Here is a 23,870-nt window from a genome sequence, read left to right as displayed (position 1 = left end):
TGGTCACCAGCTTAACCAAGTAGACAAGGTTGGCAACATCAATACCGGACAGCCTGATATCATGGGTCCTTGGATGATACAGAGCAAGAACACATAATGTTCTTGATGGAATTGTTTGATTTGGATATAACTGTAAGGAAACAGAAGACTCAGAATGTTAAACATACTGGTCTTTATTATTCAGGAGATTCAACGGCATGAAAATATAAGGCAGATAGGGAGAAGAATCTTATATATTGAGAACATAAGAAACAAATGCAAAATAGGAAATTTGAATCGATCCTGGACAAAAATATATGGAGATATATATGTATATGTATATATGTGTGTATATCTATGTATATGTGTATATATGTGTGTGTGTATAAAAACATGTGTGGGACAACTGGGGAAATCTGAAGTTAAATGATATACTGAGTGATGCTATAAATTTTGAGTCCTAAATTAAACTCTCAGGTGTGATTGTATAGAAGAATGCCCTTGTTATTAATAAAAATCTGCTGTTGTATTAAGGTGAGGAATCATGATCTCTGCAGCCTACATTAAAATGGTTTTGCAGGGGCGTCTGGGTGGCTCAGTCCGTTAAGCGTCTGCCTTCTGCTCAGGTCATGACCCCAGGGTCCTGGGATCGAGCCCCGCATCGGGCTCCCTGCTCCGCGGGAAGCCTGCTTCTCCCTCTCCCACTCCCCGTTTGTGTTCCCTCTCTCACTGTGTCTCTCTCTGTCAAATAAATAAAATCTTTAAAAATAAAATAAAATTAAAATAAAATGGTTTTGCAAATGGGAAGTCTATGCATGTATGTCTGTATATGTATATATGTGTGTCTGTGTGTGTATGTGAGTGAGAGAGAAAGAACACACATGCAGGTACGACCAGTTGCTAAATCTAAGTGAAGGATACACAGGTATACGTTTTAGTGCTTTTTACAGGGTTTTAAATTTTTCAAAATAAAATTTTACTAATAGTTCAGCATGGTAGCACCACCACACGAAAAGAAAAAAAAATGAGTTTGTTGATCTTGTATCTCTGACTCTATATGTCTGAACTCAGATTGATATTTTTTTATAAATACATAATTTTTAAAAATTTAGATTACTACAATTCCAATGGAAACCTCAATTCTACTTTTTCAAATTCAGATATTCACCTCTGTTCGATGAACCATTAGCCAGTTTCCATCAGATGTCTGCTTGTGGAATTCCAGGTATGGATCTGACTTTCCAAATAGATCCTACATTTAAAAAAAGTCAATTATTCTCCTCTGAAACCATGTGAAACCACACTTTATACATGTTACATGTTAGCAATACCTGAAGTCTAACTCCATAGTATAGACATATACAGTACAGTAGTAGATACAAATCCCGTCACCTTCCTCACAAACTTACAAACTTGCTGATGCCTACAAGGAGAACTATTAAGGCATTTGTGATAAACGCTCATAATTCTATGTATCATACCTTCACTTCTCAAAAAAACATAAGAACATGGCTTTAAAATATAGTGAACAATAGGACCCATAATTAATAAAATATGTTTTGGGCTTGTGTTCATTATTAAGAGTATTCATTCACATAGCACTGAATAGTTTTATATAAATGACATCCCAAACATTAGTCCCACTACTCCATGAGGAACAGAGGTGTTATCAGCAAAAAATGGACTTGCAGGGGTTAAATGACTTTGGCAAGATCACACATCTAATGAATTCATGGATCTGAGTCTTGACTTTATACCTTCTATGTCCAATACTCTTCCACCAATTCCACACATTTCTTTACACACACAGGGAATAGAGGTAAATATGTGAAGTGCATAACAGAATTATTTCAAAGGTACAAAGTACATCTTCTTTTTCCTCTGTAATTCACCACAGCACCCCTGTATAATGCTGAAGCACAGTGAGTGCTCAAAAATACCCTTATCACCATCCTCAACACACACACACACACACACACACAAATACACACACACATACACAGAGATAAAATTCTGGAAGAATGACCAAATCACTTCCAGAGGTCAAACTCAAGTAGTGAGATTATAAATTATTTTGCTTTCTCATTTTTGTTTGCCTTTATTTTGAAATTTCCATACTCTTTAGAATATATGACTTATTATTTGTCAAAATGAAAGGACACCTGTTAATTCCACAGTAATATATGCAGCTATGTCCCTGAATTGAAGATTTTTTGAGTCCTAAATTAAACTCAGTATTAAATTAAGAACTAAGATAATGTTATTTCCCTCCTCAGCAGTTCAATGTCAATCAAGTAATATATTTGGTACAGTCAAAAATATAAACATGGGGCTGGGGGTGGTGGGGGAGAGGAAGGACCTGGGTGACTCAGTTGGTTAAGCGTCTGACTTTGGTTCAAATCATTTCAGGGTCTTGGGACTGAGCCCCATGTTGGGTTCCCCACTCAGTGGGGAGTCTGATTCTCCCTCTCCCTCTGTCCCTCCCCCTTCTCATGTTCTCTCTCTCAAATAAATAAATAAAATATTAAAAAATATATAAACACAGGGGTGCCTGGCTGACTTAGTCAGAAGAACATGTGACTCTTGATCTTGGGTCATGAGTTTGAGCCCCATTTGGGTGTAGACATTACTTAAGTAAACTTTTAAAATATGGATATAAATATAGATATATATATACGCACATACACACACAAAGGTTATGCAGAACTTTAAAAAATGTATTTTTTAAGATTTTATTTATTTATTTGAGAGGGAGAGAGAGCACAGAAGGAGAGGGAGAAGCAGACAGCAGGAGAGCCCAACTTGGGGCTTGATCCCAGGACCCTGAGATCACGACCTGAGCCGAAGGCAGACACTTAACTGACAGAGCCACCCGAGCGCCCCAGAACTTTTAAAATTTAACCTTATCTACTAAGAAGAATCTTAAGAATCAATGTAATAAGCCTCTCTGTAAACCATTTTATAAAACTAATAGCAGCACTATACACAGAGAAGTTAACTTTCTAAAAACACATTAATGTACCCTGTCTGACCTATCTTAGAAATAAATCTATGAGAAAGGTTAGAATATCATTATTACCATTTTGAAAGTCAGACAACAAACCTCTGAAAGTTCATTAAGATGTCAGTAGTAGAACTAAAGTAAGAATTAACAGTTCCTGACTCAGACCTCTAGAACATGTTAAGTGAAAAAAAGCAAGGTGGAGAAAAGTGTATATATGCATATCCAGAGAATATATATATGTCTGAAAGCATATGTATGGGGGCACGTGGGTGGCTCAGTCAGTTAAGCGACAGGCTCTCGCCTTCGGCTCAGGTCATGATGTCAGGGTTGTGAGATGGAACCCCAAGTTGGGCTCCCCACTGAGTGGAGCCTGTCTAAGATTCTCTCTCTGCACCCACCCTGCCCCCTCCCCACCCCCACTCACGTGTGCACACGCACACACGCACACACAGGTGCTCTCACTCTCTCTCCCTCACTAAAAAAAAAAAGTGTATGTATGTAGTATGCTACAGTTACCCAAGGGCTGAGGGTGGAGAATATAAATACAAATACATACATACACACATACATATCTATTTAGATATATCAATATACACACATATATACATATATGTATATACACAGAGACATACAAACATACACAAAAAAAACCTTAGATTTTTTTTTAGGAAATTGGAAAATTAAACCATAAAATATAAATTTTAAAACATTATTACCTACAGGGACAAAGGAAGGAAAAACAGAGTGGACAGAGAAAGAAGCTAAATTTCTTGAATATATCTTGTTTTATAGATTTGGCTTTGGAACCATATAAATCTTTTACATAATTATAAAACAAAGTTAAATTTTTAAAAATTGAAAGCAATCCCTAAATACCAAAAGCAAAATTCAAATGTGTCACTGTGATAGAATAATAATTAAAAGATTTCTTTAAAACACAAGAATTTGAATATACAACCCAAGTAGAATATATAACCCTAAAGACAAAAAGAATTTCAAGGAGGGGTGCCTAGCTGGCTCAGTCAGCAGAGCATGTGACTTTTGATCTCAGGGTAGTGAGTTCAAGCCCCAAAATGGGTGTAGAGATTACATAAATGAATAAATAAAGTTAAAAAAAAAAGAATTTCAAAGAAAGCTCAAGCTGTTTTCAGTAAAAATATTGTTAATTATAATATGGATATTTTTATTCTGAATGTATTAGATATTATAAAAGGCAAAACAGATAAGCAATTATGTTAACATCCTTAGGAACTGAGATTTTCAGCATAAGAGAAGGCAGGCACAAATATAGAATTAAAGAAGTAAGGCCCTGTAATTCTATATCTGAACTGGAAATAGTTGTATAAATTTATGATTTAGTTTTTCTTTAAAAAAACAAAACAGTCTTTCCTATAATTGTCTACTAAAAAGCCTTGGAAACAGTAAGTGGCAATAATCGACAATAAGCACCCCTAGCACCAGACTGGTCTCTAGATAACAATTTCCACTAAAATATAATCAGGCTCTTTTTAATCTGCCAGTCTGGGGCAGAAATTAGATAAAATAAGCTTGGAACATCTTGTCATGCCACAGAGCAAGGAAGCTATCCAAAGACTCCTGGAGATTTGCCAACTGATTTCAGGAACAAACTTAAAGAGGTTCCCACAGGCCAAAGTTAAGATAATTTAAGCATCAACAGGAGTTCACTGATAAAGAGTTCATAGCAATACTAAAAATAAAAAACAACAAACAAAAAAAACCCCCTCATTGTCACATTTAGAGGATGATAGGGAACCAACTTATTCTGTGAAATGGTATATATGAAGGAAAAAAATCATACATTTTAAATTGCTTCCTGTACAATCATACCTCAGAATAAATAAATACCTAACATGGGTAAGAATACTTATCTCTATAGAAGTATCCTCATTAATAAATGAAGCAATGATAGCATGAGAATCTATTTAACAGACTCTTAATAAAATAACATATCTAGGTAGTAGAATTATCATCAATGTTCACTGACGTCCCAAAAAGACAGAACTCAACAATGTGAGCCTCCTGATGGAATCACATGCCACCACCTATGAAACTGCCTTACCAACAATTCAAAATACCATCAGAACATTCCTCTAGATTCAGTTACCAGCTTATAGAAATCAGGAAATAAAGGTGGAGAGAGGAACATTTTAAATGACACCACAAGTATTTAATCAGGTATATGCAGTGTTACAACTTCTATAGGACAAAGTCCATTTCTTTATAGAGTAAGTTCCATGATGGACGGATGGATGGATGGGATGAAAGGAAACAAAGGAGAGAGGGAGGAAGGAAGTAAAAGAAAGGGGGAAATTTACGGATTAAAAAAGACTTGAAACATACCAAACAATTATACTGTTAAAAGAATCTTTGGAGGGGCGCCTGGGTGGCTCAGTCGTTAAGCGTCTGCCTTTGGCTCAGGTCATGATCCCAGGGTCCTGGGATCGAGCCCCGCATCGGGCTTCCTGCTCTGCAGGAAGCCTGCTTCTCCCTCTCCCACTCCCCCTGCTTGTGTTCCCTCTCTCGCTGTGTCTCTCTCTGTCAAATAAATAAAATCTAAAAAAAAAAAAAAAAGCATCTTTGGAGAGCAACCCTGTTGGGACCCCTCTCACTCCTGAGAGCTTTTTCTGTATCCTTGCTTAATAAACTTCTATCGCTTAAAAAACAACAAAAAAAAGAATCTTTGGAGATACACCAAAATATTTACAGATGAAATGACATGATGTCTGCGAGGAGAGAAGGTAGATAGGGGTGGTGATGAAACAAAATTAGCCATAAGTTGTAAGTGTTGAAGATGGATGATGGGGACATGCACGGTTTTTTAAAGACTATTTTATTTTTGTATGTTTAAATTTTTCCAAAATAAAAATAGTCCCTGGCTACTAGTCTAACATGTTTGCAAACTAAATTGTAAGGTAAATGAAAATGATAAAAAAAAATACTGACTAGTTCATGTGATTAAGTATAAAATCACTCAAAGAATTATTCTAATTCATGCTATATACTAAGTTGTTCTGTTATTATGTACTGTACTCATTCTTCATTAAAAATAAACATCGACTTTTGGAAGCAAAGAGAAAAATCCAGTAGAGCATGGAATTTCTATTTCTTTCCTTAAGGTAATCCAACAACACTCTCTCAAATGCCTTTTACAAAAACATTAATGCTCTTAATAACTCCTATTTTAATCTGGACAAGCCTTTTGATAATATCTAGAGGAAAGAGGTAAAAGAAAATGGCTTCTGCTTAAACATACATAGAAAGCAGAATTTGGAAGTAACTAAATACTCTAAGTGATGCTCAGATGATAGAGTTCATAACACTAATTGCATTATTATTTTTTTCAAAAAGGAATCAATGTGAGGCAAAACAGGATAACCTTGTGGAAATGTGCCAACTACCCACCTTATTGTCGAGTTTTCTTGCCTCCATTTCAAACAAGACCACTCTGTTATCCTTTATTTCTTCAGCTGAAATCTATGAGGAGATAAGGTAAGTGAAAGACAATATGTTTTAGGGGTTCTGATAAACTCAGAAGTACTGATTTATTCTGTTATCTGATAATAGATACAATTGGTACTAATATAAATGAATTTTTAAATCTTTAATAAGAAAAAAGTACCACTCAGAAAAATTGATCATTATTTCTTTTATGTGTACAAAATATTTTCCCTAAATATGCCAAATCTGTATTATGCAACTCGTTTTTCGAATGTTGTTGCCCAAACTGGATCTTCCCCATTCCAGTGAAAAATCAAAGCCCCGGAAGACTGCATGACCCTACCTGAAGTGTGAGTAAATCATACCTAGAGAACACTTTAAATTGAAATATGAGATCAACATTTTTCATCCAATGTCACTGAAAAACTTACTATAGTTAAAAGCAAATTCCAGGCTATCATGACCCCCAAGAGCAATAGAGCTAACTACTATAATGTTCTGTCTCACATAAGTCAACACCCCAAAGACACTTAACATTCTTTAAACTAAAGCAAAACAGTTGCTTAGGGAAATGCTCTCATAATGACAATAACCCTCAAACATGAGGGAGCCAGCCTTCCATTCTCAGACAGAGCTAAAGTTAGAAACTACTGCTCCAGGCAGTGATAACCTGGACAGAAACTCTAGAAGATAATTATTTCATCCTATTATTTAAAGATACTTATTTAAAGTGCAACATTATGTAATTTGAAATCTAAAACAGTATAAAGCATATATTCATTTGCCTAGGACCAGTAATTAGCAATAGAAAAATCTGAGTGGGAGGATGGGCAGGAGAGCGCAAGCACAAAAAAGATGGTTAAGAGTTGAGAGGTTCAGGGGTGCCTGGATGGCTCAGTTGGAAGAGCATACGACTCTTGATCTTGGGGTCATGAGTTCGAGCCCCACACTGGGTATGGAGATTACTTAAATAACTAAATAAAAACTTAAAAAAAAAAGAGTTGAGAGGTTCTCTGGGCATGGCATAATATAAGATCCATTTGGGATGAAATCCATTATGCAGTTTCTGTCCTATTGGGGGAACTATGTTTGCTTAGTAGATGGTCAAATTAATCCATTCAGATGATTAAGTCATTTCTCTCTAACTTGGGGATTTACACTTCCATGGGGGAGAGGCAAGCATCACCAAGCTGCACCTGATTCCATGAGCAACTTAAAAGACTCAAAGAAGGAATTCCCATACTGCATTTTTCTCCTTCTTTTTGACCCAACATATTTCCCATTTGTGATCATTATAAGGCAAGTACAAATGAAAAGCAACATTCAGGATCAAATGACAAAGCATGGCTATAGAGTATTTGTCTGATACGCACAGTTTCAGCATGTCCTATTATGCTAAATCTTTTCAGGCAAAAGACAAATATCTTATTGTTACCGTAATGCTCCCTTTCCCCGCAGGTCTGCCGTTTTTAAGCACCAGGGGTCGAGTTAGCTTCTTGCTGGAAACAATCTGTTAAAATTGGAAAGTGATACAAAGAGCTATTTCACTTCAGTATGTGAATTTTTAAGCTGAATGATTTCAAAAAGAGTTGAGTATAAAGTTAAGTCAACTTAAGTCATTAGAAATGGAAATATTAAGTCCATGCCTTAAAGATTTAGAGATTATAAAACACATCTACATATTTAAAACCCACTGGAAAAGATTTCCTAGGGCCAGTCCTGGCAGATACAATCTCCCCAACTACTAGTTTCTTTATCAATTTCTTCAAAGTTTAACTTTTCCCTGTAATGGAAAAAGAGCGACAGGTTCTCTTCACATATACCAATCACTGAGCTGAAAACCCTGTAGGTAAGAGGTGGGCCTCAGAACTCAATACATGGGATTCAGTTTTTCAACTGACACATAACTTGAATATATAACCCCCACAAAATATCATTTTGATTAATATAGTAGACCTAAGTACTCTCAAATAGATACCTCTATCAAATTCATTATAATTTAGCTACACGTGATTTTTTTTCCAAAAAAAATCAATACTTGTTTAATTTTCTCTTTGATACTATTCATCAAAGTTTTAGAAAACTGATCAGCTTCAGCTTCATATTGTCCTTGAGACATAGGAAATACCAAGATCTCCAAACAATACACGGAAAAATAAACAAATCTAAGCAATGTCACCCGCTGAAAAACAATGACTCTTCCCTCCTGAGGCCTTTCCAGCTCTATTACAAATGGTCATGATCTCTCTTAAATTTTTTTTAAGATTTTGTTTATTTATTTATTTGAGAGAGGAACACGTGGTGGGGTGAGGGGAGAGCACAGAAAGAGGGACGAGCAGACTCCCTGCTGAGTGGGATCTCAGGACCCTGAGATCACAACCTGAGCCAAAATTAAGAATCTTACAACCAACTGAGTCACTCAGGCACCCCATGATTTCTCTTTAGAAGTCAGACTCAGATAGAAGCAAAATGGTGAGCCTACAGATACACCTCTACCCTGATCAAATCTGTCATATAGGAAAGACAGATAATTAAGCAACTATGGATGGATGGTGGACGATAAGGTAGAAGCAGTAGAGAGTACCAGGGTGAGCACAGGGTGGCACCCCAAACTACTCAAGGGGGTCAGAGGAGGCTTACTTGGGGAGGAAGGCTTACACCGATATACCCAAGGTTGAAGAAGAGCAAGCCAGGTAAAGGGACAGTGTTGGGCCATCGGGGATCTAGAGGGATCAGTCACGTTAGTTAGAACATCAGAGAAGTTGCTGTTACTTTGAAAGTATTTATGACTTAAACATAAGAACAAAATTGTAGGGGCGCTTGGGTGGCTCAGTCTGTTAAGCCTCTGATTCTTGGTTTAGGCTCAGGTCATGATCTCAGAGTCTGCACTCAGTGCAAAGTCTGCTTGTCCTTCTCCCTCCCCATCTGCCCCTCCCAACACCTTCTCTCTCAAATAAATTGGTAAATAAAATCTTTAAAAAAAAATTTTTAAAAAGAACAAAATTGTACTGAAATCTGTAAATAGTACACAAAGCAGCTAGAGCAATGGTGTTATTTACTGAAGTGTCAAATGAAACACCCGTAACTCAAAAGAATTAATGGGCTCTGCCAAAAACACACGGTCCCTGCCCTTAGGAAAAATAAGATAAATTCTATAATGTTCAAACCAAACATACTAATGTATGAAACAGGTCTATAAAGTGATTATATACTTTTCAACCCTAAAAATTAAACTAATGAGCACTTATAAAAAATGCCCAATTCTCTGGTTAAAATTTAGACACAATATACTGCAATAGCTAATTATACTCACCTGTCCAAGGGTACATTCAAATTCTCCTAAGAAATCATCATCATTCAGCTGGACGGTTTTGTTGTCAATGTCATAAATCCCAAATTTCAATTTCTGAACCACTTCAAAGTAGTAATCAATAACAAATGTCTTGGAAAATGTGGGATTCAAACAATTCTTAATCCTTTCTGTGCGATCAACCTATACTCACCCCCAAAAACAAAAAGTTTCTTCAGATCAAAGTGCACTTAACATTTTAGCATCTTCATGTACTACAGGTAACTAAATATAAGCATAACAGATAGCTAAAGAAAGTTTTTATATGTAGATGAAAAATTCCACAATCAAGGAAAAACTTGCCCCAAAAAACTGCATTAACAGATGAGATGTTTTCATTATTTTTAACGGTTGTAATAAGGGCTTCACATTATCAAAAGAGCAATTCAGATTGCTTTTCACCTACAGTATTTAACATTACCTCATACCACTGCTGACCGCTCGTATTCAAAAATAACACACATAAAGGGTCCGACTTTGACCCTACATCCATATCCAAAAGATTGTCACAGGAAACATTCAGCTCCACCTTCGTAACGCATTGGGCAGCCATATCGAGCTGTGAGAAAACCAAGGAAATGAGGATGCTAATGAAATGGTGCCTTTAAGAAGTACATACATTCCCAGTGAAATAGCTGAATTCTTAGGACAAACTGTCAGAATAGGATCCCGGAGTAAGCTTGCTAGAATAAGACTGTTAATATGTGCCTCCTGGCAATTCAGATGGCTATTAGCCCATCCCAGTGATGTTGCTTTGGTCAGATTCTCTTGCTGGGATGAAACTCATTTATTGTATGACAATAAAATGCAGCTTTTAAAATGGCCAATAAGACATATTAATCTTCTTTTCACTTTACTATAAGTTTTGCCATTCAGAAAAAGTCCAAATATAATCTTGATCTTTCACATACAGGTAAACACAATATTTAGCTGAAAAACAAAATGAATCAAACTACAACCTTTATTTCATTTGTATTTGTTTATTTAACAAGATCCTGAGTGAGATATTTTATTTTCAAAGAATTTCGGGATCACCTGGCTGGCTCAGTTGGTGCAGCATGAGACTCTTGGTCTCGGGTTGTTGGTTTGAGCCCCACACTGGGTGCAGAGATTATTTAAAAATAAAATCTTTAAAAAAAAAATTTGTCTGGGGAATAAAAGACCTCAAATACCCGCTCCTTTCCCCACCCCATCCCCATACATTTTACAGCAGTGATTCTCAATCTTGGCTGCTTACTGGAATCACCTGCAGAATTTTCAAAACCACTGAGGCTGGAGTCCCACACAAAGAGATTTAACTGGTTTAGGGTACAACCTGGGCATCAGCTCCTTGGATGATTCCAATGTGTAGACAAGGTTGGCAAACCCAGTCTTCCACAGAGAGCATCCAACGAATAGGCATGGCTCATGTTTCCCCAAGACTTGCTAAGAAATACCACAGTTAGCCTAACTTTCACACACCCCTCCTCGCTCCAGCTCCAACCAATATATGAAGATGACTGGGGTCAGGGTGGAGTACTTGGGAGCTGGCCTTGAGAGCTGATGATGCATTGAGGGTGAGTTGCTTTCCTCCCTGAACCCAGGGAAAGAAAGGGACTGCAGGTGTCACCAAGAAGAGGACACAGGCATTTCATTCCTCGGCTGAAAGTTCACTTAGCCAGCTGTCTAGAGTGCAGTGGAGGCTGATGATGGTAGGACAGGTTCTGGAGGTAAGAAGATAACTCCTCCCCTAGAGCTGCTGGTGACATCCTTAGAATATGGAGTATTTAATGCCCTTGACCTCCACTTTGAGACCAGCTGAAATTCTGGGACAACAGGAACAAATCCACTCATCATCCTGTTATATTTAAACAGGATATCTGTGCTGTACAAAATGCCTAATCAGGTCTGAAATGTTAAGAATTACTATGAGAAGAGCCCTTTGGCAATGTCAAAAACAACTCATGTCTCATGGAAACTCTTTAATTATTCTAACGGACTCTAAAAATCGTAGCAATCCTCAATGTGTGTCAAAAATCAAGACCAGCATTTAGTATTTGTGAAATAATGAGGTCGGTTTCATACTCTTAGTAGCTAGAAATTCCTTTTAAAAGCAGAATTATTCCTTAATAAGAAACAAAATTCACAAATTCCCAATTTGCCTACTAAATACCCTACCCAGGTATTTTGTAAAACTAAACCTACTATAAATTCAGATGTCTTTGTTTTGCCACCTTACATTGTCAAAATTATTAAGTGCCAAAATACACAGTGCTGACAATATGTGCCAAAGATAAAAAGATCAAGGAGAAATCACTGAAGTAGACAGAGGAGAATTAACAGTACCAAGAGTGTGGATGAGATTGACATTCCCTGGGCTTTGAAGGATTCCATTAGGTGAAGAGAGAGAGACAGCACAGAGGTAGAAAAGAATCAAGACATTAGAAGGCACAGTGAGGACACCTCATCATCATGTGTCACAGAAGTGAGCATCCACGTTGGGGGAAACCACGCTGGACAGGAAGAGGGTCAAGTTTGGTGTCCTGAGAGCCAGGCTGAAGGACTCAGGGGGTGGATAAGAAGATGTTACTGAAAGTTCTCAAACTGGGGATAATAGGATGAAATGGCTTATTTTTATTTATTTATTTTTTTAAAGATTTTATTTATTTATTTGAGAGAGAAAATGAGAGAGAGAGAGCACAAGAGGGGGGAGGGTCAGAGGGAGAAGCAGACTCCCCGCCGAGCAGGGAGCCCGATGCGAAACTCGATCCTGGGACTCCAGGATCATGACCTGAGCTGAAGGCAGTCGCTTAACCAACTGAGCCACCCAGGCGCCCCGAAATGGCTTATTTTTAAATGTCACTTGTGTCGGGGCACCTGGGTGGCTCAGTCAGTTAAGTGTCCGACTCTTGATCTCAGCTCAGGTCTTTGCCCCTTCTTTTCATCGCCCCATATGATAGGCTCTGGAATCAAACAAATGAGTTCTCATCTGGATCCCACACTGACTTAATGTGTGACCTCAGGTGAGAGTCAACCTCCCTATAGCCCCTCAGTTTCCTCATCTGCAAAATGAAAATAAATAACCGTCCCTTTCTTATACAGTTGTTGTGAGGACTAAATGGGTGAATATATTTAAACAGTGCCTAGTACATAGTAAGTGTTCCAAAGTTGTTTATTACTATTATATTATTTTAGGACTACCTGCCTCCAGGTCTGATCTTCTCCCATGTATCCCATGTTTCTTTCTTTCTTTTTTTTTTTTTTTACTAGTCTATTCCATGATGATTTCTCTAATTATTCCAACCTACAACAAGTCCTACACCAAGTCATTTGAACTCCTGCTGCACTAATAGTAACAGATAACTATAATATAGGAACAAGAACAAATTTGGAGTAAATTTGGAATAATACCTGGGTTGAATCCTGCATCTGGTGATAGCTGTGTGACCGCAAATAAATTACTTTTTGAGCCTGGATTTCCTGATCAGTGAAAATGGAGATACTGTAAGTAAACTTACAAATCAGGCATGTGCTGGGCATCTTGCTTTTCATATCTAACATAGAATCTATGGAATAAATGTTAGTTGTATATTTTTTTTCTTTTGCATAAGGTAGTTTAAGTCTTACAAGTTGTATATCAGCTGTACCCAGGATAATGCAGTACCGTGAACAGATTTAGAATAAAGATTTCTTTTTTTTTTTTTAAGATTTTATTTATTTGACAGAGAGAGACACAGCGAGAGAGGGAACACAAGCAGGGGGAGTGGGAGAGGGAGAAGCAGGCTTCCCGCTGAGCAGGGAGCCCGACACGGGGCTCGATCCCAGGACCCTGAGATCATGACCTGAGCTGAAGGCACACGCTTAACGACTGAGCCACCCAGGCGCCCCTAGAATGAGTAAGGATTCCTAAAGCTCCTGAAGAACATGTAAAGAATTGTCTACCAGCCAGCAGAAAGCCCTCAAAGTTCCAAGGATGGGGAGAATTCAACAGAAAATGCACCATATTTATGTGTGAAGTCAGTCTCATAGCAAGGAGACACAACACGTCAGAGAAGCATTATTTTTTTTTTTTTCCCTAACAATGCTCATACAAGAGCTACAAAACAACATGCCAGACACACCTGATTATTTAGTAAATTGTTCACAGTTACATTACTACATTGCTGTTAGGACACGAATTTCCTCTATTAACAGCATCCCCCCATGAAAACAACTCGGAATGCAGCCTCGTTTTTCTTCTAGAAACTCATTATGGCTGAATAACAAATGGAAGAAATTACATAAATAATCAGGTCTGGAACCTTATTAACAGCAACATTCACCATGATGCTCTTTTCATTTCCTTTCGGTGTCATCATCCAGCACATGATATACAATTTTAAAAAGAGCAATAGGGTATTCTTTTATGATGGAAGAAAACAAAGCAAATGTTTTATACCCTTTGAGTATGGAAAATAGGAGATTTGGCTGGCATAAGTGACCAGGCAGAGGAATGTGTCTGTACAACTAAAGAGTGATTCTATGTATTTTACTACCCAAAAAGCAGGATGATAGAAAAGACAGAAAGAGCCTCTAGGAGTGGACAATAGCTTCTTACGACACAGATTATTTATTGGAGCATTGTCTGGTTTCTAAAACGCAAAGAACACTGGAAATACTAAACCTATCAACCATTCTCCCAGTAACCCTAATTTTCCTGAACCAACATTATATAACACAGTTCAAAGGAATTAAAAAATAAGACCTAATCATTGAATTTTATGAAATTTAAAGCATATGGTCACTCCTATGCCCTAGCTGAAAATTCTTAACTCTTGTATGCTTTCTCTTTTCCCATCTTCCCTTAGAGGTACTCCTTAGATCTACTCAGTAGAAGAGATTCTCCCTAGTACAATTTAAATCTCTCTCAACTGTGGAGGTGTAGAACTATCTCTATACCCATGGTCACAACTACTTCAGGTCTTCTGTAGCCCTGCCTGCCTGCCTACTTAATGGTCTCCAGATGGGCACTCCCACTGCCATTCTCTCTCCATTCATATCATGATTTTATCACTTCTGATTTAAAAAAAAAAAAATCCAGGCCCCTGGGTGGCTCAGTTGGTTAAGTGTCTGCCTTCCACTTAGGTCATGATCCCAGGGTCCTGGGATCAAGCCCTGCATTGGGCTCCCTGCTCAGTGAGGAGTCTGCTTCTCCCTCTCCCGTTGTCCCTTCCCCGCACCCCCTGTTTGTGCTCGCTCTCTCTCTCAAATAAATAAATAAAATCTTTTAAAAAATAAAATAAGGGACGCCTGGGTGGCTCAGCCGGTTGGGCGTCTGCCTTTGGCTCCGGTGGTGATCTCGGGGTCCTGGGATCCAGCCCCAGCCTGCTTCTTCCTCTCTCTCTGCCACTCTCCCTGCTTGTGCTCTCTCACTCTCTCTCTGTCAAATAAATAAATAAAACCTTTAAAAAATAAAAATTAAAAAATAAAATAAAATAAATTAAAAAAAAAATCATTACTGGCTATCCAGGGCCTACCCTAGTCCACTTAGCTATACCTGGAATTCATGGCTCTGTCTACTTCTGCCTCTAGCCTGCCCATCTAAGTTTTTCCAGATCCATTTCAAATGACACTCTCCATAAAGCTGTTGCTGATACCCCCGTAGCAGTTATGGTACTGACACTATCGTTACTTGTCCACTACTGTTACTTACGCATGTGCGGCTCACACCCTTTCTAACGCCTACGTGCTGAGGACAGGGACCCGTGTTTTACTGCTTCCTCTGCATCCTGAAGCACGATGTCTGGCACAGGTTTTTCAAGTCTGAAACAGCAGTAACTTTGGAGTCAGGAGGCTTGGTTCAAATTTCCTTCTCATTATTTATCTGGGTGTGTCAGCTTTACCAATTTATCTGTCTGAATCTCAATTTTCTCATCTATAAAATAGGGATAAAAAAATTACCTGACAATTGTAGGTCTGTAGGGCACTCAGCCATTTTTAGATATTCTATGAATTGTAGCAATTATTATTTTATGAACTACTCAAATATTTTAATTGGTAGTCTCAGCATCAGTGGCTTCTTATTCAATAGTAAGACATAATGCACCTTTCTCATCCTTGGTTATAAAGAACTTCTTAGAAAAATAATAAAAGAACGTCTGGGATTTACACAAAATTAATTTGCCAAGCAGGCAGCTTTTCTTATAGATAAGTGCTAATTTCCCTAAATCCTCTCAGTACAGTCTGTTTACCTGAGCCACTGCATAGTTGGCACATGGGGGAGGGAGGCAGAGCCAGTGTCAGTGAGTCATTATTCCTTGTAGAACAACTGGGAGGGAGAAGTCAGTGCCCAGCCACCGATGTCTTTGGTAAACTTCACTCTTTAGCTACTAAATGAGGAGGTTGGCAACATTACAAAGTTCTCAAAGGTTCCTTCTGGTTCTAATACCATGATTCACTGACTGCTATCCATAGTGCATCCTGCATGACCTCCACTGAGAGCAAGCAGGGTAACTTTGGGGCAGCTGGAATAGGGCCCAGCAACATCAGCAGGACACACCCCATGCAGCGTTTCTCAAATTGTGTGGCGCAGAACAGTAAAAATGTCCCCCTCAACCTCCCTCAAAAAAGTGGGGGAAGGGTAATATGGCAGTCAATTTAAAAGCTGCCACTACCTGGAGGTCCCGGGTCAAATCAACAAGTGTTTACATTAAGAGGTTATTGTGTACCCATTATCATGCTAAAGGTATGGGGACATGATACAGCAACAGAAGACCTTGGAACTCATTATAATCATATTGGGGAGATCCATTCATTCAACAATTATTTACTGAGTATCTTCTAAGTGTTCTGTACGGGGTGGGGGAAGAATGCAAAGCAAAAGCAAAATACCTAGCTATCCACGTATACATGGAAAAAACACAAACAATATAAAACTGTGTGGTGCAGACAGGAAGCAATCAAAGTGCCCTCAGAGCTAGAGAAGAAATCTACAGATTTCTATTTTTACCAAGGATTAAAACTATACTCCATTATAAAAGAATTCATATTCACGTTGCCACATTTAAATTACTTGCCCAAGATAAACAAACTAATAAGTAGCAAGGCCAGGACAAGAACCCAGATTTGCTTCCTATCATGCCAAATGCCCTCAGAGCTCTAAAGCCTATAATTAATCATTACTTAGTATAACAGCAATATTCTTTAATTAATTTCCCTATAGCTTTTAGTTAGTATAGCAAATGTAAATATTCAGCCTGACACAAATTAATGAATATGATCTTATAAAATCATAGAAGATTAATTTTTAGGCTACAACTATAATTATCTTTCTTGAACAAAGATAACCAGAATAAACAGTAATGGCCCAATGTAGAAGAACTGGAATGGTTTGTATTTACATCACAGCAGTTCCTCTTCAGACAGCCCATTACATTGTGAATTACTTAAGGCTAAGAAAGCATTTTCTTCTTGCTAGAGTCTCTACATATACAGATCTACATGGGGGACACAGGATCTCAGTGCTTTCTGAAGGCAGCAACATTAATTCTCAGGAATATACCACACTTAATATCCAGGGAAAAACTTACATTAAAGGAATGTACAGTAAGCTTGCATTGTATTTATTAAGAAAGTGATGCCGTTAGGGCGCCTGGGTGGCTCAGTCCGTTAAGTGTCTGAGTCCGCCCTCAGGGTCCAGGGATTGAGCCCTGTGTCAGGCTCCCTGGTCAGGCTCCCTCTCCCTCTACTGCTCCCTCTGCTTGTGCTCTCTCACTCTCTCTCTGTCAAAAAATAAAGTCTAAGAGAAAGAAAGAGAGAGAGAGAGAGAAAGGAAGGAAGGAAGGAAAGAAAGAAGGAAGGAAAGGAGGGAGGAGGGAGGGAGGGAGGGAGGAAGGAAGAGATGACCACATTTTTTTTTAATCCCTGCAATGGAATACTAGAAATGGGGATAGACAATTAGAATAGGCCAGGCATTAGAGCACATAAACAGAGAAAAGGGCACGTTTTCTTTTTAATGTGAAAAAGGGACCAACAGGAAGGGTCACTGGACCAGGAGTGGGAAAAAATGGAGGGTAGTTCTGTGTCAGTCCTGCCACACATGCTCCAAGGGCTGTAACTGCTCTAGGCCTCAGGTTTTTCAACGGTTAATTCTAAGAGTTGAGCCAATCACTTTAAGTAACTTCTAAAGCCTCTTCTAGTTAATGTTCTATGACTAATTTAATTACAGTGAATACAGAGCTTGTTAGGAAGTGGTACTAAAGGAGTAGAAAAATTTAAAAAGTAGAAAATAGCAGAAAATGTATAAGAACCAAAAAGAGAAATGGAAGGAAAGAATAAAATTTTCCAAATTCAGCTTCCATCTCCCACTACTGAAAAAGCTGTAGCTGAAAAAATATATATTTAGATACTTTCCCACCAGTTAGGTACCTTTGCTTGAAATCGTTATTAAATTCTCTATCCCCAGATGACTTGAAAAAGTATTGTATATCAACAAACAAAACACCAGGCCCAATCTATTAGGTACATGCAGCATAATAAGGAAGTGAGTTTTACTACCATCCGTGGAATCTCACATTATTTAACTCCCAGCTCCTATCACAGCAGCAAAAGGAATCAGCTTTTGACCACCATTTTTTTTAAATTAATTTCCAGATTCTTGAATAATCCTGAATAAAATCTAGATAGCAATGCTATGGCTGATACCTGAACATGCAGAACTGGGAAAAGATATATTTTTGTATTACTCTTATTTTATTTTTTTTTAAAGATTTTATTTATTTATTTGTCAGAGAGAGAGAGACAGAGACAGAGAGCATGGCAGGCAAAGGGAAAGCAGGCCCCCAGCTGAGCAAGGAGCCCATGAGGGACTCCATCCCAGGGTCCTGGGGACCCTGGGATCAAGACCTGAGCCGAAGGCAGATGCTTAACCGAAAGAGCCACCCAGGCCTCCCTTACTCTTACTTTAAACACAGAAAGTATGTGCAGTTTTACCCTGTCCTTATTCCTACAAAGTGAGCAGTTAACTAAGGCCCCTTCCTTGATTTCTCTAGAAAATTCCTAAGATTCTATTGATCTGTTCTATGATTCATAGCAGGCTATAGAGTTTACTTCACATGTGTTTCAGGTTAGACTGCTTTACTAATCCCAACGGCTGCTTTATACACATTTTGGAAATGTCACTGATTATATTGTCAAGCCTATCAAATGAACAGTTCATAGTAGATGCACTGAGTGAGGTGTTAATAAAAGTTAGAAGCAGTTGCAACATCTTAATATTGCCTCACTTTAGGAAACACGCATCTTGGCAAAATTAGCTACAAAGTAAGTATCTACAAAGTGAATCATCTTTTACCAAAAATGGCATTGATAAAAATCAGAGCTACATCCCCTAGCAGAAAATTCCAGGATGCTCAGTTGAAAAATGTTAAAATTCTAAGGGCTCAGTGATATGAGGGCAGTTTGGGTATTATATAAAGGCACATCAACCTGCTGAGGCTGATGTCCCTTGGTGTTCAGAACGCTTTAAGAACTCCCCACCTTCTGGAATCTCCTAGATTTTGGGCCAGCCATCAGAACTTCTCACCTGTCCCTGCTATCCAACTGTGCCGAACTCAAAAAGCATGCTTCCTAAAACTCGGCTCCCCTCCTTTTCTTCTTAGCTGGGCATGTACAATATTTAGTTGGGCATTTCACATTTTGTCACTTTGTGCTGCTTTCCAGTTCATGGTGAACAATAACACAAAAAACTCTTTCAGTTTAAAGCTGGAACAACTACAACTACTTCATTCTCAAGATTTAAGTTTGCACGTTGAGCAGGGGCGCCTGGCTGGCTCAGTTGGTAGAACATGCGACTCTTGATCTTGGGGTTGTGAGTTCAAGTCCCAAGTTAGGTATAGAGATTACCTAAAAATAAAATCTTTAAAAAAATAATCAAATTTTATATGTTGAGCAAGGACTTTTGAAGTGTTTATACATTTCCTGATTTCAAGAATATTCCGTTTATGGTTACTTAGCACATAAATTTCAACTGGTTTTAACTTTCTGGCAACCCCCTTTTATTTCCCAACCACAAACAGTTTAATAATACTATTCATTCACTCAACACCTATTTATAGAGTATCTACTGTGTGCCAGGTCCTGTTCTGAGGTGTTGGGAGAAGAATGAACAAAACAAACAACCTGCCCTCCTGAAGATTACATTATAGGGAAAAAGACAATAAAAAAGATAAAGTAAGCGGGAGGGGGGCGCACCTGGCTGGATCAATCAGTAGAGCACTGGACTCTTGACCTCAGGGTCATGAGTTCAAGCCCCATGTTAGGCGTGGTACCTACCTACTATGCCCAACTAAATATTGTACATGCCCAGCTAAGAAGAAAAGGAGGGGAGCCGAGTTTTAGGAAGCATGCTTTTTGAGTTCGGCACAGTTGGATAGCAGGGACAGGTGAGAAGTTCTGATGGCTGATAAGTTAGTAAAATATGTAGTATGCTTAGGTGTTAAAAGTGCTAAAGAAAAAAATTAAGCAGGGGAGGAGAGTGAGAAGTATTGAAGGTGGGGTACACCTCTAGATATTTTATAAGCTTATCTTGACAACACAATCAGGAAATACTTGCTTTGATTTTCACTTCTTTTTAAATAATCCTGATCCCTAAACAGATGAAAATGTGTCCAACAAGTTCCTCTTTACAGTTGCAGATATCTATTTTAACATGTACTACCACCTTAGAGGAATAGTAAACTACAGCTCAGAAAACTGAAGTAGCCTGATGAAAATGCATATTGCAACCATGCTGTGCTTTGGTAATTTTCACAGGAACCAGACATAATACAACCACTTGGTAAGAGGACATTTCAAAATGATTTGCTAAAATGAATATGTAATATTTCCTTCTAGTTTTCGGGGAAAACTGTATTAATATGCTATCCATCTAATTTATGTTGGTAAATTTGGCCAGTAATACACTGATTTTAATGTTTTTTAAAAAATATGATTGCAAAAAAAAGATTGCCCACTTGTAAACTGTTATATACTAAAAGAATACACTTCAAAAGAATCCCAATATTCTTCTACTACCTTCTTCAAATTTAAGCTAGCATAATCAACTTAAATGTAGTTATCATCATCTTACCAAATGTATATATAACGACTGGTTTTGATTATATCAGAAACTTAAGTAATATAGTTAAATAAAATCTATGATACTTTTAGGTGCTCATTTAAATCTCCTTCTCAGCCAATCTTTCAACAAATCTTCAACCACATACTCTACCTAATTGTTTGTTGGCTTTTAACCATACTAGCAATCCTTATAATATAAATAAGAACACGAAGGAAAAACATTGGTGGGAAGGAAGCTAACCTGTAGGGTAAAGGCAATAGTGGAATGTCCAAGGAATGTCCAAGTCTGGGCTCCTCAAACTTGTTGAGTACCACCAACAGATGGTGTCACTGATCCTTGCTAAAAGAGCTACCTCATAGATTATGCTTTTGATGATCAGTGGTGGCTCATTACAGATCTTTGAAGGTCAAAATGGTATTTAGTCATATTTCATATCCAACACTAACTTTCTCAATTTTGCTGATAGGCATACTTTCTAGCATAATAAATCACTGACTAAAAAAAAATTTTGAAAAAGGAGAAAAGAAAACTCTAACAATAGTAGAAAAAAAAGCACAGCAATGGTACAGAGAGATGGAGGACAAGGAAAACTATGTCTAAAGCTATACCAAGAATTGACAGGAGCTAGGATACAGTGTAAACTGTGTATCTGAACAGATGCTGCAAAGGAAATATTCAGGACTGCATTGATAGCATTGGAAAGAGTATATAAAAAAATATTTGAATATGTATAAACTTAAGGTGCCTTAAATTTATGTGGAAATCAAGACCATTGTCTATAAAGTGTTTACAGTTTTAACTGAAATTAGGAGAGGTGTCCAGTCATTACACACCCTTAAAAAGGCAAAGAATCCTTTTGTTTCCCCCATCCTGAAAACTCCTCTCCCTCTCCATTCTTCAGGGGCTAGATCTGAGCAAGGATATCCTGAAAGAGAACAAACTGCACACTTCATTGTGCAGTTTGTGCTGGGTACCTTTTAGTCTGGGGAGGGTTGAAATTCAGCTCCCCCTCACATCCAGAGAGTCTCCACATGGTCCAGGCCCCAAAATTTGCTTTCTTTGAATATTTTCAACCCAGAGTGGGATGCATTTTTCCAAAACATCAGCCAAAAAGAACTGCCTTTAAAAAAATATCTCAGAAAGGCAAAAAAGTGGCCCTGGGTACCACAGATTAATCTCTTGGTTTCACTATAATTGCCATCATATATGTCATCTGTTCTCAGTTCTCCTTTCTTATCCTTTCCTGCTTCTCTCTACCTATGCTCCGTGCCTACACAAGTTTTATTTGGCTCTGGCTGGCTGCACTCAGAGCTGGAGTTTGCTGACCCCAGTTAATGACAACAGCAAGATATACGTAGCTGTACGTAGCTTACCACTATGTGCCAGGCACTTTGTTAAGTGAATTACAAATATGATCTTATTTAATTCACATAAAAACCCTATGACATAGGATGTATTTTATCTCTATTTTACAAATGCAGAAACAGGCCCTAAAAGGTTAAGTAACCTGCCCAAGGTCACACAGCTAACGAACGTCAAAGCACAGACTTGAAACCCAGTTATCTGTCTTATCCCAAGCAGAAATGTTCTTTTTTTTTTTAAAGATTTTATTTATTTATTTGAGAGAGAGAGAATGAGAGAGAGAAAGCACATGAGAGGGGGGAGGGTCAGAGGGAGAAGCAGACTCCCCGCCGAGCAGGGAGACCGATGCGGGACTCAATCCCGGACTCCAGGATCATGACCTGAGCCGAAGGCAGTCGCTTAACCAACTGAGCCACCCAGGCGCCCCCCAAGCAGAAATGTTCTTTACATTAAGCCATAAAGCCTGTGCTCTGAAATCATACAGAGACCTGAATTCCAACTCCAATACTACTATTTAGCACTTGTGTAGTTTGGTAAATTATTTAATCTGAGTTCCGTGTATGAAACAGAATAACAATACCACCTAAGTTTGTGGTTGTGAGCATTTAATGAGCCAACATATACAAAAATTTTCTAGTACAGTGTTTATGGGTCACTGTAACCAAAAATCGCTATATTCAATCCCGCATTCCTTCTGATTCTTTGTTTAATTTATTGAGGCAGCCACAAAAAGATAACACCAAAGGTAAGCAGAAACTGTGGATCACCAACCAAGCGCAACGTTAATGGTCTATGTGCTCGGTCTCCCATAGATTCTGGCACTGCAAAACCAATGCAACTGCACTTCCTCCACGTCCCTGGTTGTAGTGAGCCCAAAACACTAGACAGAAGAATATGGGAGCCGGAGCCGGAACAGGAGCTCTTAAGACACCCTGTCTCACAACCTTCTGCTCTACTATGAAATCAAGAGTTAGCTTTTCCCACCCCATCTAGCAGCTTCTCCTGGAACCCCCGGCTGCTCTGAAGAGTGCCCTGTTCCTCCCGGCATTCGATTCAAAGCGTGGAACCCTGACCCAGTCCCTCACCCCACTGGGCGCTGCGGATTTTTCCAAGCGTGTCACCCTCCCCTGGGCCGCAGGCCCGACCCTCCTCGCTGGGGTAGGCTGGCGATCTGGGCACCGCTTGCCCAGGTGCACGAACGCAAGGCCCAGGAGGCTCCTCGAGGCCCAGAGCTGAGCCCCGAACTCTGGCTTCTCCGGAAGGCGATGGCTAGCCCCGGGCCTCCCCAGGCCGCAGACCTCGCACGCTGAGGCTCGAGAGTCCTCTGAGCGCCGCGGCCGATCCCCCGCCGCACTGAGCCCAGGGTGCACTTCCAGCGCGAGGGCCGCGCGGAGCCTGCGGGCCTGAACGGTCCCCGCGAGGGCTCTCTTCCTCCCCCGGGGGATCTGTGGGTTGCTGGGGCCCCGCTACACCCGCCCCGAAGCAGAGAGAAGCCCGCACTCACATCCCGCTCTCAGTGGTGTAAATCAGGTAGGGGTGGAGACCAGGTAGCCAGAGTCCACAGGGTAGCCCGGGCGCGGGGACTCACAGGAACCTGAGGCCGAATGGGCAGAGGGGCGGGGCGGGGAGGGGCTACGGTG

The 23,870-nt window shown here is 39.1% G+C and overlaps 1 protein-coding gene across 2 annotated transcripts in view; it reads right to left on the bottom strand.

Annotated features, from left to right (window-relative positions):
• CPNE3 (copine 3) overlaps positions 1 to 23,870 on the bottom strand; it is a 48,858-nt gene extending 24,988 nt beyond the window's left edge. The window contains exons 1-6 of one of the 2 annotated variants that reach the window (XM_031024886.2): positions 23,735 to 23,870; positions 10,213 to 10,350; positions 9,756 to 9,935; positions 7,878 to 7,952; positions 6,407 to 6,478; positions 1,148 to 1,231 (exon numbers count right to left, since the gene is read on the bottom strand). In XM_031024886.2, the coding sequence (XP_030880746.1) occupies positions 1,148 to 1,231; positions 6,407 to 6,478; positions 7,878 to 7,952; positions 9,756 to 9,935; positions 10,213 to 10,344 (543 nt within the window). In that variant the 5' untranslated portion in view covers positions 10,345 to 10,350; positions 23,735 to 23,870. The remainder of the gene's footprint in view (positions 1 to 1,147; positions 1,232 to 6,406; positions 6,479 to 7,877; positions 7,953 to 9,755; positions 9,936 to 10,212; positions 10,351 to 23,734) is intronic. The other variant, XM_081816215.1, reaches the window with a different exon arrangement.

Source organism: Leptonychotes weddellii, chromosome 4 (genome assembly GCF_054177405.1).
Source record: "Leptonychotes weddellii isolate Sample4059 chromosome 4, ASM5417740v2, whole genome shotgun sequence".
Classification (NCBI taxonomy): Eukaryota; Metazoa; Chordata; class Mammalia; order Carnivora; family Phocidae; genus Leptonychotes; species Leptonychotes weddellii.
Note: the sequence above shows the minus strand (reverse complement) of the source record. Positions and strands in the feature narration are given on the sequence as shown.